This window comes from Lynx rufus, unplaced genomic scaffold (genome assembly GCF_022079265.1).
Source record: "Lynx rufus isolate CCGP_SWC_20201006 ecotype Redwood Valley unplaced genomic scaffold, mLynRuf1.p SCAF_28, whole genome shotgun sequence".
In the NCBI taxonomy this organism is placed as follows: domain Eukaryota; kingdom Metazoa; phylum Chordata; class Mammalia; order Carnivora; family Felidae; genus Lynx; species Lynx rufus.
The window spans coordinates 420,219-438,982 of NW_025814843.1; the positions used below are offsets into that span (position 1 = coordinate 420,219).

An 18,764-nucleotide genomic window follows, 5' to 3' on the forward strand; every position below is an offset into this window, starting at 1 on the left:
CTAAGGGCACTTGCTGGGAGGAGGACCAGGTGTTATATGTAAGTGATGAGCCACTAGATTCTATTCCTGAAATCATTAGTACACTATGTGTTAAGTAACTAGGATCTACATTTTTAAAACATTTTTAAAAAGAGATGCCAAGTTGGGGTCCTGGTCCCCAGGAAAGGGGCTGCGGCTGCCATTCCGGTGGAGACAGCAAGCCCCGCCTTTACCAGGCAGTGCTGTCTCCGGGGAGCCGCGCCCAACTCCAGAGGCCCCCCAACATGGCTTGACGTGCCACACGGACTTTTGAAGAACCCTGAATCGCTTGCCCTTTTAGTCCTCTGCGTAGTTTCTAAGGCCGGAGAGAGCACGTGCTGCGGTGCGAGCGCGTCTTCAGTACCTCTCTGACCTTGCCAACCTCCTCAAGGGCAGCTGGGCCTCAGCCTTTGGCAGACAGCCAGATCCAGCTAAATTTAACGGTTGTTTGTGTTATATTATTCACTATTCATACGGTAGAATATAAGGTTTCTAAAGTAAGTTTTAGCAAGTGAGTTGGTTGAGTCCTCAAGAATGTGCGGTAAAGACACATGCAGTGGTTTGGGATCTGGCTCAAGTGTCGTGTCTAGGTTGAGACCCCGCACGTCTGCTCCAAGTTCTGCGTGCCACCTGCACCCCAGTCAGGGCTTGGGGGGCTCTCAGCCACTGTCACAGTGGCCCCCAAAGCAACCACCTCAACAGTGCGTTTGACGTCGTCTTTTGATGACAGACCGTGTGGCTGCTAAACGTGTGTTCTTTTGAGGGCAGGAGATCGCATCGGCCTCCAGGTGCTGCCCGTTTTGTTTATCGGAGAGAAAAGGGCAGCACTTGGATACGGGCCCTGTTGAAAGTGCCCATCAACAAGTGTCCAAGGAGAGATGTTCTCTCATTCCCATTTAGAGGAAAAGCTTTCTTTGTCACTGCGTTTTCCTGAGCACCTGCTGTGCCCTTGGCCATTTAACTCAATGTCGCGCTAGGCTTTAGAGTGGCTGCTACTGCTGTCTTGGGTCCAGCTCTTTCCTGGCTCTAAGAGCCCTGATGTGAACAGTAAGGTCTCCCTGTTCCATGTCTGGAGGGAAGTAGATGGTTTATTTGGAAGATGAAGAGCCAACCCATATGTCTATATCCACATTTCAACCAGGGGCCCTTGGAATGTTCAGGCCCATGGTGGGAGCTGGGGAAGATCACCAGATCTAATGCCCCACTCTTCATGCTGCCGCTCTCAGGAAACTTGACGGCCTCAAACACTAACCACAGGCTGTGGCTTTGGCCATTTTTATTTCAGGGATAGCTTTTAAAACACAAGCTCCATAGGACCAGAGTTGGGACACAGTGCGAGGTGCCGGTATGATACGCAAGATTTTTATTCCAAGTTGGGAAAGTCATACAATGCACCCACAATTTCCACTTTCAGCCTCAATAATAGGAAAAGTTTCATCCTAGACTTTCAATATGAAGTTGATTCACTCATTGAACCTCAAGCATGTATTTTTAAGAAATCAAAAAGGTGGAAGCAGGCATCCAACAGGCACAGCTAGCAAATGACTGCTCTCACCAGGCACCAGATGCCGCTTTAGAATCCCTCCCCACCTGACCAGGCTTCTGAGTCTTCTTTCCTAGAGGATACACGGGACCATGTGGGGTTTTCCTCTCCCTTTTGCCTGTTTCCTTAATAAATTCGTCTTCTGCTTGGAGTGGGGCCTGGTCTACGGGGCTTGAGGTGAGAGTTTACAGGGGAAACAGGGAATTCCTTTTAGGAACTAAAGCCGGCATCACTTGGGTTATGCTGGAAGACAGAAGGCGTATTAGCCCATTGGTCATGTTGGATGATGGACTGTAGAGCCCTGAAAATGGATATGGATGATGGCTTCTTACGACAGCCTTCTCCCTTGAGTGCTGCAGGTGCCTCTGCCAAAACAATAAGGCACGTGGTCCAGGTAAGTCAAATATGAGAACTGGGTCAGGTGACGTCAGGATGTCTTCTGTTTTCAAGGCTGAAACACTTTCTAGGAGCTGGCGGAGGCTGGAATTCAAAGGAGGCATAGTTCTTCCAGCCCTTGAGGACTACACCTCTGACTGCTCATTCATTTATTTCAGGTTCTTACTTTAAACTGAGCTCCACATTTGTTCCGTAAGGTTTACCCCTCATCCCTGGGAAGAAGGTTGTTGCCTTTTTGGTTTTCATTCTATTAGCAGAGGCCTAGCCAGGGATCTTCAGTTCGGGACAAGCATATGTATGTTCCATCTTTCCCACTCGTAAGACAAACATCCAGTAAAGTCTCAACAAACACAGCTGTCCCTTGTCCAGCACCTGTACCCAGGCAGGTGCTGCTCCCCTATCCCAGCTCAGACGTGCAACTAGGAGTTCTTGGATTTCCGCTCCTTTCTGGCCCTGGAGGCCATGAGGCTGAAGAAGAGCCCAGGAGCCAGAGTTCGCAGATAAATGGCCAAGGAAGGCAGGAGGTCGGCCAGGATCACATCTTTCTTTTTCTTTCCCACCGCAGCCAGAACATCTCGGGCCACCTCCACGGGGCTTCGGCCTTGGGCTGTGGTCTTGTCCATAACTAAAATAAAACCAAAGAAACACATGAACTTAGAAGCAGAAGTCTCTCTCCGCAGGACTTGAGCTGACATGAACCGATGTCGGCTGAATTTCCCATCATGGGGCCCTCGCCACAGTCTGTCAGGAGGCAAGGGGTTTGCCACCATCCCTGACTATTCCGTACTCCAAAGAAATGAGGAAGCCGTCAGCAGCTCAGTGTGTGTGAGGGGGGAGAGGGGACTGTGGGGGAGATGTGGAAACGAGGTAGATGGGTGACCTTGTAAGTGCTTACAACTGGTGGCTCACGACAAAGGCCAAAGGCCAGCCCAGATGGGGTCTCAAAGAGCAATCACACACACACCGATTCCCGACCTTGGGAACTGTTGTCTACCGGAACGCCCAACTAAGGGTGTTGCAGCACTGATTTGTCTGGGGTAGCTTGGCCTGAGGTCTGCCAGACGGGTGATAGGAGGAGACTATGACCCCTCATGTGCACGACAAGCTGGCCAGACTGAGAGTGAGGTGGGTCAGGAAGAGACGTCCCAGTTCCCCACATCATGTGGTGACCGGATAAGGAACAGGAAGAAATCCTTGGTTTGTTTTCGGTGTCAGAGGCAGCTCAGGGAGGTTAGGAGGTGTTAGGCAGGTTGACGCCAACTGATGTTCCTTCTTTCCTAGTGATGTGACAATGTTGCCGACCAAGCAGAACCAGTTGGCAGCCAGAGAGGAGAGGCCACTAGTGCAGACCATTTGAAACTATTTGTAAGTTGTCCAAACCGCATGAGCCTCCTCACCGATATCTATTCTCCTTGTGTTTTTGTTAACACAGAATTGATTTCTGATAGTTGCTGATTTTTAAAGGCCATAGAGGGAATTTTTTAAAAAAGATTCTTCTAGGGGCACCCGGGTGGCTCAGTGGGTTAAGCATCTGACTTTGCTTAGATCATGATCTCACGGTTTGTGAGTTTGAGCCCTGCATCAGGCTCTCTGCTGTCTGTCAGCTTGGAGCCCACTTAGGATCCTCTGTCCTCTTCTCCCTCTGACCTTCCCCTGCTCATGTGCGCATGCACACGCTCTCTCTCTCTCAGAATAAATAAATAAACTGGAAAAAAAAAAAAAGGAAAAGAGCTTTACATTAAAAAGAAAAAAACCATTCCTCTAGGGGTTCCTGGGTGGCTCAGTTGGAAAAGATTCTTCCAGGGGCAACTTTGGCTCAGGTCATGATCTCGCAGTTCACAAGTTCAAGCACTGGACTGGGCTCTGGGCTGTCAGTGTGGAGCCCACTTCCGATCCTCTGTCTCCCTCTCTCTCTGTCCCTCCCCTGCTTGCTCTCTCTCTCTCTCAAAAATAAACACTTAAAAAAAAGAGATTCTTCTAGGTATAAATAAGTATGAACCTCTCTAGCTCTATGCCTCTATATGGTTTCTGCTGACTTGCTGAGTGAGCGCCTATCCAGGGCATGTGCAGTTCAGGTCTGGCCGAGGTGGGGTGCAGGAACAGGAGGCCGCTGGTGAACACCATAGCATAGGCCCAAAAGGTCATATCCAGGGAGGCAGGACATGGCAGGTCAGTACTTAAGAGGTAGGCAGGCCCCACGCAAGTGTGGGAAAGCAACTCAGTTCCCAGGACAATAGCGTGCATGGGTCACCTGACCCGGGAGGCTGGCCTGAGCCTGCACGCTGGGGCCGGGCCATTCAGCCCACTAGTGGTGACTGCAGGTCAGCTCACCACATCTTTGGCTGAAGCAAGATGGGAGATCTGAGACCGGTACACCCAGCGTCACCCCAGAAGACTGTGCTCTTTCCTTTGAGTATCCTGAAATCAGTCATTTCTCAAGCACACTGAGTGGGGAATCTTTTGGGGCAAGCAACCCATACTTTCCATGCGATTAATCCACTTTAATTTTACTTTAATTCACTGAGGATGGGTGAGCGGAAAGTCTGGCAGCATTTCAGCTTGGCCCTCAAAGTCCTTTAAGGACTGAGTCCTGGCCAACAGGGACCCTGTTCCAACAGCTGCAATGGTGATGCTCAGGCTAAGGATGGCTCGTGGTAAATGACCATTATTCGACAGTATATATAACCAACACCCATACATCAAGTTTTTTAGTTTTAAAAATTATATTCCAGGGGCGCCTGGGTGGCTCCATCGGTTAAGCACCCGACTTTGGCTCAGGTCATGATCTTGTGGTTCCTGAGTTCGAGCCCCCCATCCTTCTGACAGCTCAGGGCCTGGAGCCTGCTTCAGATTCTGTGTCTCCCTCTCTCTGTCCCTACCCTGCTCACACTTTGTCTCTCTCTCTCTCTCTCAAAAATAAGTAAACATTTTTAAAAATTTTTTTTAAAATTATATTCCGGGGGCACCCTGGGTGGTTCAGGAAGTTAAGTGCCCACTCTTGGTTTAGGTTCAGGTCATGATCTCATGGTTCGTGGCATGGAGCCCCACGTTGGGCTCTGTGCTGACAGCATGGATTCTCTCTCTCTCTCCCTCTCTGCCCCTCCCCCACTCATTCTCTCTCTCTCTCTCTCTCTCTCAAATAAATAAACTTAAAAAAATTACATTCCAAATGAAAAAGAATCGAAGAATCATCAGGTGAGAGAAGCACATCTCACTATCACCAGCCGACAACTTTTCATGGAAGAAAAGAGAAACTAGGGCCTCACCTCCGTATTTGGACCCATCAGCAGTGACAGCATTTACAGAGAGGTTGGTGTGGATGTAGCTGGGGCTGATGACAGTCACCTCGATCTCATACTGTTCCATCTCGGCACGAAGACAGTCAAAGAATGCCTGGGTTGCATGTTTGGAGGCCGCATCTGCAAAGGTTTGTGGCCAGAGATGCAGGTGAGGGAGAGGGCCCGAGACAGGCCCACATATTCGTTCCCATTCATTCGCTTTTACTTAAAAACTGATATTACAATTTAAGATTACAGTATTACAGCCGTGTTCTTTTCCTGACTTAGGGAAGTGCAGTGTATACCTGTTCTTAGGAAATACCCTGCTGTGTAGGAGTAAAGGAGCATCATATTCCTTACCCTCTTTCAAATGATTCAGGAAAAAAATTATAAATCATATATACACACATACATGCATATATTCACACAACACATACAGAATATGATAAAGCAAATATGGTCAGATGTTAACAACTGGGGAATCTACATGAAGGCGACATGGGAGTTCCTTGTACTGTTCCTGCAACTTTTAAGTCTGAAATTATTCTAACATTAAGAGTTAAAACATATATATATCACAACTTAATGTCTAATGAGTGAAACATTTAAGTGGGACAGAGGATATAAGAGCCAAAGTCTTCCTTCTGTCTTCCAATTCCATTCTCCAGAGATAACCTATGCTAATGGTTTCTCAGCATTTACTTTTTAGATACTCTATGTACATATATGTGATTTTACACTTAATTTTTTTTTTAACAGAAGCGAGCTCTACTGTTTATATTATTCCTGCCAGTAGCTTTCTCCCCCTGGTGACACAGACCATATAGCCTCTGTGGCACCCGTGCAGGCCCACCATGCTCTCCATGGGCCACGAGACTTCAGGGGTTGGAACTTCCGGGCTTGTCTCCAGGTCTCGTCACTGAACAGAGCTGCCAGTGAGCATCCTTGCATGCACGGGAGTGTGTGTATAAAATCCATGCTTAGCTTTCTTATGTATTTTGTTTGATAAACTTCCATGAAGTGGCTTCATCTGGAAGAGCCATCGATCCTGCTCCACTTGGGAGAAGTCGAGCCAAGGCAGCTTGTCGGCCACGGCTCCACAGTGTGGTGAAAGGTGCTCTGAGGGGGGACAACAGTGACCCGACAATGACATTCTTGGGAAACACACAGCATCTCCACTGAAAATCAGTTTCCTCCAATTCAGAGTTCTAAGTAGCTTAGCCATAGGAAAGGGGCATCCATCAGCTGAAATGGCAGGAAGGGAAAAAGCAAGGAAGTGTCCCGGCAAGGCACGTGAGAGAGTCCAGCGTCGGCCCTCCCTGCGGCGCCTTTCTCAGGCCAGCGCCTTTGGTGTGGGCCGAGCTGCTGGGGGCTGGACGAGGAGTTTGCGGGTAGGTGGGTGGGGAGAGCTGCCCCTGTCAGCTGTGATCCCAGGGGTGCAGCCCAGGCCCAAGGACTGAGAAGAGTCACCCTGGCGGGGGGGGGGGTCCCCAAATAGAAGGCTGCACCCTGATGACTAGTCTCACAGAGTCCCAGGCCGTAGGTCCTCAGCCAGGCTGACTTACCACCATCACCACGGCTGTCACTAGTGAGCCTCTCTGACCTGCAGGGCACGGGGCTTGACAGGCCACCTGGATCATCCCACCAGCGGTGGGAAGCGGGTAAGGCCGCTCTCCCATTTTATAGTCAAGAAGACTGCTGCTCACCAGGGTTAGCTAACATGCCCAGGCACACCGCCACACTCAGTCTGCTTGTCATAAAGCGCCCAGACCAACTCTGTGGGACCTACTGCAGCCACAGGCCAAGTGGAGAACAAAATTCAGGAAGATTAAGTCAAAGTAAAGTTTGAAAGTAATTTAGTACAAAGAATACTGTATATCCTTTACCCTGATTTATCTATTTCATTTCACCTTATTTGTTTTATCATTTGTGATTATATTTCTTCCTGAACCATTAGAGCTGTCTTAGAGAGCTGTCCTGTGCTGCCGGGAGTCAAAATGGAATGCTGGTGAGCAGGGAAATAACAACCCCAGAAACAGCTATGGACGGAGAACCCCACAGTTCACAAAGGACTCTTGGTCTCCAGGTGTCTCCTCTCATCTTTAACACAGCCTTGTGAAGTGTGTGCGGTAACCGTCAGTCTCTTCACAAGCAAGGAGACAGAGGGTCAGGGACTTTAAGTTACTTGCCTAAGGATACGCGACTAGAACCACAAGGCAGAGGAGGGGTTCGTATCTGGAGAGAAAGAAGATGTCTTTGTCACAGCTCCGGTTCAGATAGCGTCTGGCCGGATGTCTGGTACGGTCCTTGCAAAGTGCTGACCCGGCTCTGCCCTCCCTCCCTTCGCTGCCCAGCACGCAGCTGCGCCAGGCGGAGGCCCGCACTCGAAGGTGAGAACAGATGACGTCAGCACTGACTGCACAGGGCAAAGGAAGGAGTTCCCCGGGCGGTCCGTGAAACCACCTTTGAAATCTTTCAGCAAAACAGAACCAGACTCCGTCTGCTTGCCGGTACAACAGGGCGGTAGACAGCGGAGTGAAATGATATCTCAGAACTCTGGCCCAGTCACTCGTACGTGGAGGTGAGTGTGCAAACTGGAAGTCAGTTTGGCAGGGTTAATTTCCTGGTCCTATTTAATATTTCCACTTTTGGGAGTTTATCTTACTGAAACCCTCCCACGAGTGCCCAGAGATGTAAGTATTCAAGGAGGTTCTGGGTAGCACATCATCGGTACCGGTCAAGAACTGAGGGCACGTGATCCTCGCGCATCCAGGAAGATGGCTCAACAGCTCACGTCGTATCTACCCGAGGCATTACTACTGTATCGTCTGGTGGAATCAGCAAGCCACAAAACGGTATGTACAGTGTGATTCCACGTTTGTACGCTACCGTGTGTTTGCTCACACGAGAAAAGTTTGGAGGCACGTGCCACAAAGTGACCCAGCAGAAGTGCCCGTGAGGATGGTGCAGACCGACAATGAGATGGTGGCCGGCGCGCACGGCCCTCGGCCCGGCACCGCTCCGGCGCTTCTCCCCCAGCGCTCAGAGAGGAACTCAGTCTTCGGCGGCTCCTCTGGCCTGGGACTGGCCCGGTCTCCCTTCTGCAGCTGCAGACTATGGCAAGGACACTCGCACGAGGTCACGCGGGGGAGAGGGGGGGGTGGGTAAGGAGTGGAGCTGCCATCTGAAGCCTGGCCTGCTCAGAGCACATTCTGATCAATTCCCTCCCACACTCTGTATTGAGTATCTGCCCAGCGACACTAAATGTGTTATTTTTATAATCACGAGAAAACATGAGGGAAAAGTCTCTCTAGGGAGAGAGACTAGGAAGTACTCACATGCTGATCGGAAAGGAATGCTGATTTTGCCCTGGATGCTGCTGATCGCAACAATATGGCCTTGTCGCCTTTTGATCATGGAGGGCAGGAGTGCTGAAGAAAGAGAGCAGAGGCTTTAGGGCAGGACTTCTCTTCTGGTCACCACAGCTAACACTGACAGGAGGCGAGCTTGCTTATTGTATGTAGTCAGAGCCAGGGAGGTGAACAGGGAAGGCTTCTCAGTGGGGTGCACCACGCTTCCTTGGGACTCTCAGGTCCCCTGTGCCCAGCAGACTGCCAACAGGAGGGAGGAGGCCAGTGGAGGACTGGGAAGGAAGCAAGGAGGGAGGCAGGCAGAAGCCTAATCACTAGGAACAGTCAGTCAGCTCAGTCACCTTTTCTAGGCAGAGCCTCTACCCTTGAGTGATGCCCATGGCTGAACATAAAAATATCCCCACTTTGTGTGGGTTTCCAAACACCATGAAGAGGAAATGGCGGGGGGGGGGGTGGACAATGCTGTATAAATAAAGGTGTCACTGGGGAGAACATCTTGATTTAAGGCTATAAAGCAGATAAAGAAAATGCAAGTGAAAGCCTGGAGAAAACAAACACCCAAGCTCTAATGACAACACCCATTCCAGGGTAAAATAGATGGAGACGGGCAACATTTAGCTAAAAAGGAACCAAGTAAAGTAAAAAGAACGTCAACATAGCACTGCTCCTTTTTCTTTTACTTCAGGACTGTTACCTTTCGTTAGAGCAACTGGGCCAAAGTAGTTTGTCTCCATGACTTTCTTATCCACGTCTGGGGTAGTGTCCACAATGGCGCCTCGGTAGCTGATGCCAGCATTATTGATGAGCACATCCACGTAGCCGAAGCACTGAAGGATCTCAGCTGTTGCTGCAACTATGGCCCCAGGGTCCGCAAGGTCAAAGGCCACCGTGTAAGGCTTGTGTGTCTGCACCTGGTCAAATATGACAGAAACCGAATGCATCTTCAGAGTGACAGGCACGTGAACCACATGTCCCTGCTTTTCAGAGGGTGGGGAGTAGCCCGCTGGGCATGACATGCTCAGGCTCTAGCACCTGTCTTCCAAAGAAATGTGGCCTGAAGGATCTTGCCTATGGTGCTCACACCTGACCTGGGCAACCTGTCCCCTGAACTGAAAATGACTTCTAGAGCCAGCCTCCCCTTGCTGCCCTGTGCCAGCATGGTGCTCTATGGTACCATTACATCTCAACAGAGGCTCTATTCTTCTCAGGTTAAGTCACTTTCATTCATTTGTTCATGAAACATTTTTGTTGTTGCTGTTAATATATCTTCTATGTGCCGGGCACTGGGGACAGGGCAAAAAGCAAGACAAACATGGTTCCTGTCTTCTAGAAGCAAACTGTCTAGTGAGGAAGACAGACAGATTCTCTAATTGTAAAGAACTGGATGCCAGAGAAATGAAAAACTGAGCCGTCTAACTTACAGGACTTCCCAAATGGAAGTGAGTTTAACAAGAGGCAGAAGGAGTGGGGGTATGAAATGAGAGAAGATGGCACAGTAGGAAGTTCTAGGAATCTGTCTTTCCCCCTGGACGCTGTACTAGCAGAAACTCTCTGATATGACAATTTTGGAACTCTGTAGTCTATCTGATGCTTGCAGCTTCCGGGGCAGTGTTTGGCTAGCAAGTTATGGATAATCTGGGTCAATTCTAGCCATCAGCTTGGTGGTAGCTTTCCATTCCCCACCCCCATCCCTGTGGCAGGCCGCTGTAGGAAAGGCTACCCACATCTCTGGTGCAGCTTGAGGATGCCAAGGTAGGCAATGAGGACCTTGTCTCCAAAAATCAGGATTGTGTTCTGACGGTGGATTGCTGCTCTGATCACTGAGGCGCAGTATGGATGCAAGTTGCATTATTTTAACCACTACTAGCTAAAATAGTTTCCAATAGATTTAAAGGAGTTACACTTATTATTCTGATATTCAAAAATATAAATAAGTCCCCAGAAAACACACCTGAGGAAGCCTAGACAATGGACTTCCTAGACACAGATTTTAAAGCAAATGTCTTAAAAGATCCTCAAAGTGCTAAAGGAAGACATGGAAAAAGTCAGAAAATTGATGTATAAACAAAATGAGAATATCATTAAAGAAACAGAAATTAAAAAAAAAATTCTGGAGCTCAAAAGTATAATGACAAAAATGGAAAATACCCTAGAAGTTCAAAAGCAGATTTGAGCACAGAGAAGAGAGAATCAGTGAAACTGAAGAGAGGACATCTGAAATCACTAACTCTGAGAATAAGAAAAAAAGAATAAGGAAAAGTAAACAGGACCTAAGGGATCTGTGGGATGCCATCAAGTGGACCAATAAACACACTGTGTAAATCTGAGAAGGAGATAAGAGAGAGAAAGGGGAAGATAGAATATTTGAAGAATAATTGCTGAGGGGCCTGGCAGAATGGCTCCCTCAAAGAAGGGTGGCGAGAAGGGCCGTTCTCTCATCAATGAGGTAGGGACCAGAGAACACATCATCAATATTCACAAGCACATGCATAGAGTGGGTTTCAAAAAGCCCCTTGGACACTCAAAGAGATCCAGAAATTTGCCATGAAGGAGATGGGAACTCCAGATGTGCACACTGACACCAGGCTCAACAAAGCTATCTGGGCCAAGGGAATAAGAAATGTTCCATACATGAGTAACCATGTGCGGTTGGTTGTTCAGAAAACATAATGAGGATGCAAATTCACCAAACAAGCTCTATATGTTGGTCACCTATGTATCTGTCACCACCTCCAATAATCCACAGACCATTAATGTAGATGAGAACTAATTGCTGATGGTCAAATAAAGGTATAAAACCGGGGAAAAAAAGAATTGCTGAAAACTTTCTGAACTTCATGAAAGACATGAATCTACACATCAGAGAAGCTCAACATTGAGTTAGATAAATTCAGAGGCCCACTTGAAACATTATAATCAAACTGTCAAAAGACAAAAACAGAATCCTGAAAACAGCAAGAGAGAACTACTTCTCACATAAAAGCAATTCTCAATACAATAATCAGCTGATTTCTAATCAGAAACGTTGGAGGCCAGAAGACAGTGGATTGATATATTAAAAGGGCTGAAAGAAAAAAACTGTCAACCAAGAATTCTGTATCTGGCACAACTATCCTTCAAAAAATGAGGGAGAAATTAAGATTCCCAGATGAACAAAAGCTGAGGGAGTTAGTTACCACTAGACCTGCTCTGCAAGAAATGCTAAAGGGAGTCCTTCAGGTTTGAAATAAAAGAAAGCTGAACAGTATAATCCAAAACTATATGAAGAAATAAAGATCTCCAGGAGAGTAAATGCAGGGGCAATTATGAAAGCTAGTATTATTGTAATTTTGGTCTGTAACTCCACTTTTTACTTTCTACATAATTTAAAACACAAATGTGTTTAAAAACTATTATTAATCTGGTAATGAGCAAGTAACATGCAAAGATGTAATCTATGACATGAGTAACGAAAATGGGTTTGGACAGAGCCGTACCACAGTAGAATTTTTGTATGCTATTAATCCCCTTAGAAACCACAAACAAGGGGTGCCTAGGTGGCTTGGTCGGTTAAGCGTCTGACTTTAGCTCAGGTCATGATTTCACAGTTCGTGGGTTTGAGTCCCACATCGGGCTCTGTGCTGACAGCTTGGAGCCTGGAGCCTGCTTCAGATTCTGTGTCTCCCTCTCTCCGCCCCTCCCGTGCTCGTACTCTCTCTCTCTCAAAAATAAATAAACATTAAAAAAAATTTTTTAAAACAGAAACCACAAACAAAACAGCTGTCAAATATACACATAAGGAAATACAAAGGAAATCAAAAACACTTCACTACAAAAAAATCAACTAAACACAAAAGACAGAAATGCAGGAAATGAAGGACAAAAAAGCTGTAAAGTATACAGAAAACAAAAAGCAACCTGGCAGAAGTTCCTCCTTAATACTAATTAGTTTAAATATAAATACTTTTAAATCTCTAATCAGAAGACAGATAAAATCTGGAATTTCTTTAAAAAATCCAACTGTACGCTGTCTTTAAGAGACTCATTTTAAATCTAAAGATACAATTATCTTGGAAGTGAAAGGATGAAAGAAGGATATTCCATGTAAATAATCACCGAAAGAGAGCTGGAGTGGCTGTACTAATATCAGACAAAACAGATTTTAAATCATAAAAGGTTACAAGAGACAAAAAAGGATATTGGATGTAGGCATACCTGATATTGCAGGTTTGCTTTCAGACCACTGACAGCAACTACCTCAATAAAACAAGTCAAATGAGTTTTTTGGTTTCCCAGTGGATATAAAAGTTATGTTTACACTATACTGTAGTCTATCAGTGTGCAATAGCATTATGTCTAAAAACAATGTACATATCTTAATTTTAAAATATTGCTAAAAGTGCCAACCATCATCTGAATTTTCAGTGCATTGTAATCACTGATCACCATAACAAATTAATAATAATGAAAACGTTTGAAATATTGTGAGAATTACCAAAATGTGACACAGAGCTATGAAGTGGCCAAATGCTGTTGGAAAAATGGCTCTGATAGACTAGATTGACACAGGGTTGTCATAAACCTTCAATTTGTAAAATACACCATATTGGTGAAGCACAATAAAATAAGGTAAGCCTGTAAGAATAAAAAGATAGTCATTACAGCAGACAGATATAACAGTTATAAATATCTATGTACCTAATAACTGACACTCAAAATATATGAAGCAAAAATCAACAGAACTGAAGGGAGAAACAAACAGTTCTACAATATTTTGATATTTCAAAACTCCACTTTCAATAATGGATAGAACAACCAATCAGAAGATCAATTACAAAATAGAGGACTTGAACAACATTATAGACCAATTGTACCTAACAGATGTATACAGAACATCCCACCCAACAACAGCCTAATACATATTCTTCTCAAGCACACATGGAACATCCTCCAGGAGAGACCATATATTAGGCCACAAAACAAATGTCAACAGATTTAAAAAGATAGATATCATTTAAAGTGTCTTATTCAACCACAGTTTAACGAAGCTAGAGATCAGTAACAGAAGGTAAACTAGAAAATAAGCAGAAATTAACACACTTTAAAACCACTGACTCATAAAAAATAACAAGGAAAATTAGAAAGTATTTAGACACAAATGAAAATGAAAACACCACATAGCCAATCTTATGGGTTGCAGAGAAAGCAAGGCTAAGAGGGAAATTTATACCTGTAGTTGGCTACATTAAAAAAAAAAAAAAAAGATTTCAAATCAGTAACATAAATTTACACCTTAGCGAACTAGAACAGAGCAAACTAAACCCAAAGCTAGCAGAGGAGGGAAATAATACAGATTAGAGAAGAGATAAAAAAAAAAATTCAGAGTAGAAATAAAGAAAATCATGAATGCAAAAGTTGGTTCTTTGAAAAGATCGACAAAACTGAAAAACCATTAGCTAGACAAAGAAAGATAGGATGGAAATAAATTAGAAATGAAAGCCTGGGTGGCTCAGTTGGTTAAGCATCCAGTTTTGGCTCAGGTCATGGTTCGAGTCCTGCGTCAGGCTCTGTGTTGACAGCTCAGAGCCTCGAGCCCACTTCGGATTCTGTGTCTCCCTCTCTCTCTGACCCTCCCCCATTCATGCTCTGTCTCTCTCTGCTTAAAAAAAAAAAAAAACATTAAAAAAAATTAGAAATGGAAGTGGGTCCCTACCTAGATAAAAAAGATTATACTATGAATGACTGTATACCAACAAATGAGATAACCTAGAATAAACGAAAAAATTCCTTTAAACACACAAATTACCTGACTCAAGAAGAAATAGAAAATCTTAGCAGACATATAACAAACAGGTAGAGAGATTAAAACAATAACTTAAAACCTCCCCACAAAGAAATGTCATGCACCAGATGGCTTCACTGGTGAGTTTCACCAAACTTTAAAGAACTAACACCAACACTTCTCATACTCTTCCAAAAAACTGAAGAGGAAGGAGAGAATACTTCTTAATTCATTCTGTGGGGCCAGCATTACTCTGATACCAAGTTCAGATAAAGACATCACAAGAGAATTACAGACCAACATCCTTTATGAATATAGATGTTAAAATCCTCAACAAAATACTAGCAAACCAATTTTAACAGCATTTTAAAAAGATTATTCACCACAAATAAGTGGGTTTTATCCTAGGAATGCAAGGGTGGTTCAACGTAATAAAATCAATCAATATATCACATTAATAGAACAAAGGAAAAAACCCCATAGGATTGTCTCAATTGATGCAAAAAAGAGACCTGACAAAATCTAACACCCTTTAATGATAAAAACTCAGAAAACCAGGAATGGGGGCGGAATTCCTCAATGTGGTAGAAGATGTTTAAGAAAAACCTATAGCTAATATATGTTCAATGGTGTAAGATGGAAAGTGTTCCCCCTATGATCAAAAACAAGACAAGGATGCTTGCTCTCACTGCAGCTATTCAACACAGTACTAGAGTTCTAATCAGAGCAATTACACAAGAAATAAAACGCACCAAAACTGGAAAGGAAGAAGACAACTATTCATAGATGAATGTGATTCCATATTTAGAAAACCCCAAGGAATCCAGAGAAAGCTATTACAGCTAATATAAGTCAGTTCAGCATAGTTGCAGGGTACCAGGTCAACACACACAGATCAGCTATGTTTCTACACACTAGCAATGAATAATCTGAAAAGGAAATTAGGAAAGAAAATCCATTTATAATCGCACCTAAAAGAATTAAATATTTAGGAATAAATCTAACTAAATAGGTCAAAGATTTGTATGCTAAATAAACATTACGAAGCACGGCTGCTAGAAATTAAAGGAGACCTAAATACATGGAAAGACATCTCACATTCGTGGACCGGAAGACTTAACATTGTTGTCGATACTACCCAAAGTGATGTACAGATTCAATGCAATCCCTATCAAAATAGTAGCATTTTTTTTGGAGGAAATAGAAAAAAATCCTAAAATCCATGTGGAATCTCAAAGGTCCTTGAGTAACCAAGACAACACTGAAAAAAAAAAAAAAGAACAAAGCTGGAAGACTCACACTTCCTGGTTTCAAAACTTACTGCAAAGCTACAGCCATCAAACAGTGTGGTACTGGCATAAAGACGGATATACAGACCAATAAATAGAGAGCCCAAAAATAAACCTTTCATTCATGGTCATGTGATTTTTGACAGGTGTGGCAAGACATTTCAAGCAGGAAAGAACAATGTTTTCAATAACTGGTGCTGGGAAAACTGGATATGAACATGCAAAAGAATGAAGTTGGAACCTTACCTGACACCATACACAAAAATTAAATCAAGTGGATTAAAGACCTAGATGTTGGTGTCAAACTATAGAACTGCTTAGAATAAAATATCAGGGAAAATCTTCGTAACATTAGATTTGGCAACAACCTCATGGATATGACACCAAAAACACAGGTGACAAAAAAAATAAATTGAGCTCTGTCTAAAATTAAAAGTTTTTCTAGGGCACCTGGGTCGCTCAGTCGGATAAGCATCTGACTCTTGATTTTGGCTCAGGTCATGATCTCACCACCATGAGACTGTGCCCGGCATTGGGCTCTGGGCTGACATTGTGGAGCCTGCTTGTGATTCTCTCTCTCCTCTCTCTGCCCTTTGCCCCCCTTTCTCCCTCTCTCTTATGCACTCAACAATCCCTCTCAAAATATATAAACAAACTTTAAAAATAATTATATTAAGTTAAAAACTTTTCTTCATCAAAGGATACTGTTAAGAAAGTGAAAAGAAAATCTACCGAATGAGAAAAAAATCTTTGCAAGTCACAGATCTAATAAAGGATTCATATCCAGAATATACAGAAAACTAAACTCAACAACAAAAACAATCTGATTAAAAATGATGGGAGAAGGACTTGAAAAACGCTTCTCCAAAGAAGACATACAAATGGTCAGTAAGCACATGAAGAGGTCCTCAACATCATATGAAATTACGGAAATGCAATTCAAAACCACAATGAGATGCCCCTTTATATCTCCTAGGATGAGTATACTTTAAGAAAATAGTAAAAAATGGAAAGTAACAAGTGTTGACAAAGATGTAGAAAAAGCAAACCCTCGTACACTGCTGGTAGGAATGTAAAATGGTATAGTTGCTGTGGAAAACAGTTGACAATTCTTCAAAAGCTTGTATATAAAACTACCTATGACCTGGCCATTCCACTCTTAGGTACAGAGTCAAAAAAAGTGAAAGCAGGGACCCAAACAGATATGTGCACAGGTCCCTTCACAGTAGCATTATTCATGACAGCCAAAAGGTGAAACAACCCTAATGCACATGAACAAATTAACGGAGAAATAAAATGTGGTATAAATGTACAAAATGTGGTATATACGTACACTGGAATATCACTCCGACATGGAGTACTGGAATGAAAATGGAATGAAATTTTGATACATGCTACAACATGGGTGAACCCTGAAGACATAAGGCTTAGTGAAACAACCAGACACAGAAGGACAAATACTGTATTTTCCACTTATACAAGGCATCTAGAAGAGGCAAATTCATTGAAAGGAAGTAGAATAGAGGTTTCCAGGCACTGGGGAGAGGGGAGGAAGAGTGAATTATTGTTTAATAGGTATAGAATTTTTGTTGGAGATGATAAAAAGGTTTTAAGTATAGAAAGTGGTGATAGTTACACATACTCTGAATGTGTTTAATTCCACTGAGTTGTATACCTATAAATGGTTAAAATAATTAGTATGACGTGAATATTTTATTTAAATGTACATCTTTCTATGCATGTTACTATGTTACGTACATTTTCCACAATTAAAACTTTAGAAGTCATGGCCAACCTTCCCCCGACCCCCCACCATAAAGAGATGACTAGGTATTAGCCAGGTAAAGGCGGAGGGGAAGCGTTCACGGAGGGAACCGCCTAAATGAGCAGTGCTAGTAAGTGGCAGAGAGGGGATCTGAACCGTCTGACCGTTCTCCCTCCGCAGGCCGTGGGGACCCATTGCCTACCCTGGCACCGAGTGACCACGTGGGTGCCCTGCACATGCAGCAGCCCAAGTGGCCGCTATCTCCTCAGATGCCTGCAGACAATGCGCTGCACCTCGTGCCCACGGCAAACACACCCCTGGGCTCACCTTGGTGGCCAGAGAAGCAGCAAGTTCTTTGGTGAGCTCTTCCAGGGCCTCCCGGTTCCGGCCACAGAGCACCAGCCTGGCACCTGCAGTGTAGAAGACTTTGGCGCATTCTAAGGGAAGAAGAAAGAACCTTGTCAGCTGAGGAGATTCCATGCCTTTCTTCCCCGGTGCAGGTCAGTCCAAACTTACCCGATGTTTCAGAATATGAATTTGTTTCTTCACATGCTCTACACATGTGTATTCGCCCCTGCTGTGGACCAGGCATGAAGCCAGGAGTTAAGGCCCCAATAATAAATGAGCTCTGTTGTTGTCCTGAGAGAGCTCAGGGTCAGTGGTACAACAGACATCCACAAGCCAAGTGGAAGGCCGAGACTGGTGGACAGATTTGTTAGGTACCATGCTCAGAACTTTCCATAATGATCTTTACCTCTGAACAACCCTGTGAGCATTATCCTCATTTTCACAGCTGAGGAAGCTCCAAGAGGTCAAGTGATACACTCAACGACCAGGCAGCACCAGCTACTGCGAGACCGTGGTTTGCCGAGGCCTGCATTCTGGCACAATCTAAGCTGTTTCCCAAATCATTTCAATGTAACAGGTACAGATCTACGGGGGGTAGATGGTTCCTACAAGCACAGGGGGCACAGGACTCTGTTGAGAAGGGATGGGGGGCCCTACCCCAGTCCTGAGGCCTTGAGGGGCTGTTTCTCTGGAAAGCGCTTAAGGCTAAAGGAGCAGAGTTTGCAAAGCACCTGAGGGGCCATGGACAGACACATCTGGGACACAGAATGTCAGCCTTGCTAGGCTGGGAAATGACAAAGTCAGAAGAGCTGAACGTGCCGGGTGCCTACAACAGCAAAGGATCAGTAAGGGAGGCTGTGTCTAAGAGGCTGCCTCCGGCTGGGTGAGAAGAGGACTTGTGGCGATCAGGCTCTGCTGAACCCACTACAACATTCCAGGCAACAAGTGATGAGGACATCAACTGAGACCAAGGTACCTCTATTAGCGTTCTTTTG

The 18,764-nt window shown here is 44.7% G+C and overlaps 1 protein-coding gene and 1 pseudogene across 2 annotated transcripts in view; one reads left to right on the forward strand and one right to left on the reverse strand.

Moving 5' to 3' along the window:
- Positions 1 to 1,277: 1,277 nt before the first annotated feature.
- Positions 1,278 to 18,764, reverse strand: part of DHRS7B (dehydrogenase/reductase 7B) — a 61,417-nt gene continuing 43,930 nt past the window's right edge. For both annotated transcript variants that reach the window (XM_047089836.1, XM_047089837.1), the window contains exons 3-7: positions 17,749 to 17,858; positions 9,301 to 9,517; positions 8,574 to 8,666; positions 5,224 to 5,376; positions 1,278 to 2,582 (exon numbers count right to left, since the gene is read on the reverse strand). In XM_047089836.1, coding sequence (XP_046945792.1) covers positions 2,377 to 2,582; positions 5,224 to 5,376; positions 8,574 to 8,666; positions 9,301 to 9,517; positions 17,749 to 17,858 — 779 coding nt within the window. In that variant the 3' untranslated portion in view covers positions 1,278 to 2,376. The remainder of the gene's footprint in view (positions 2,583 to 5,223; positions 5,377 to 8,573; positions 8,667 to 9,300; positions 9,518 to 17,748; positions 17,859 to 18,764) is intronic.
- LOC124519529 (60S ribosomal protein L31-like) lies at positions 10,153 to 11,705 on the forward strand (annotated as a pseudogene).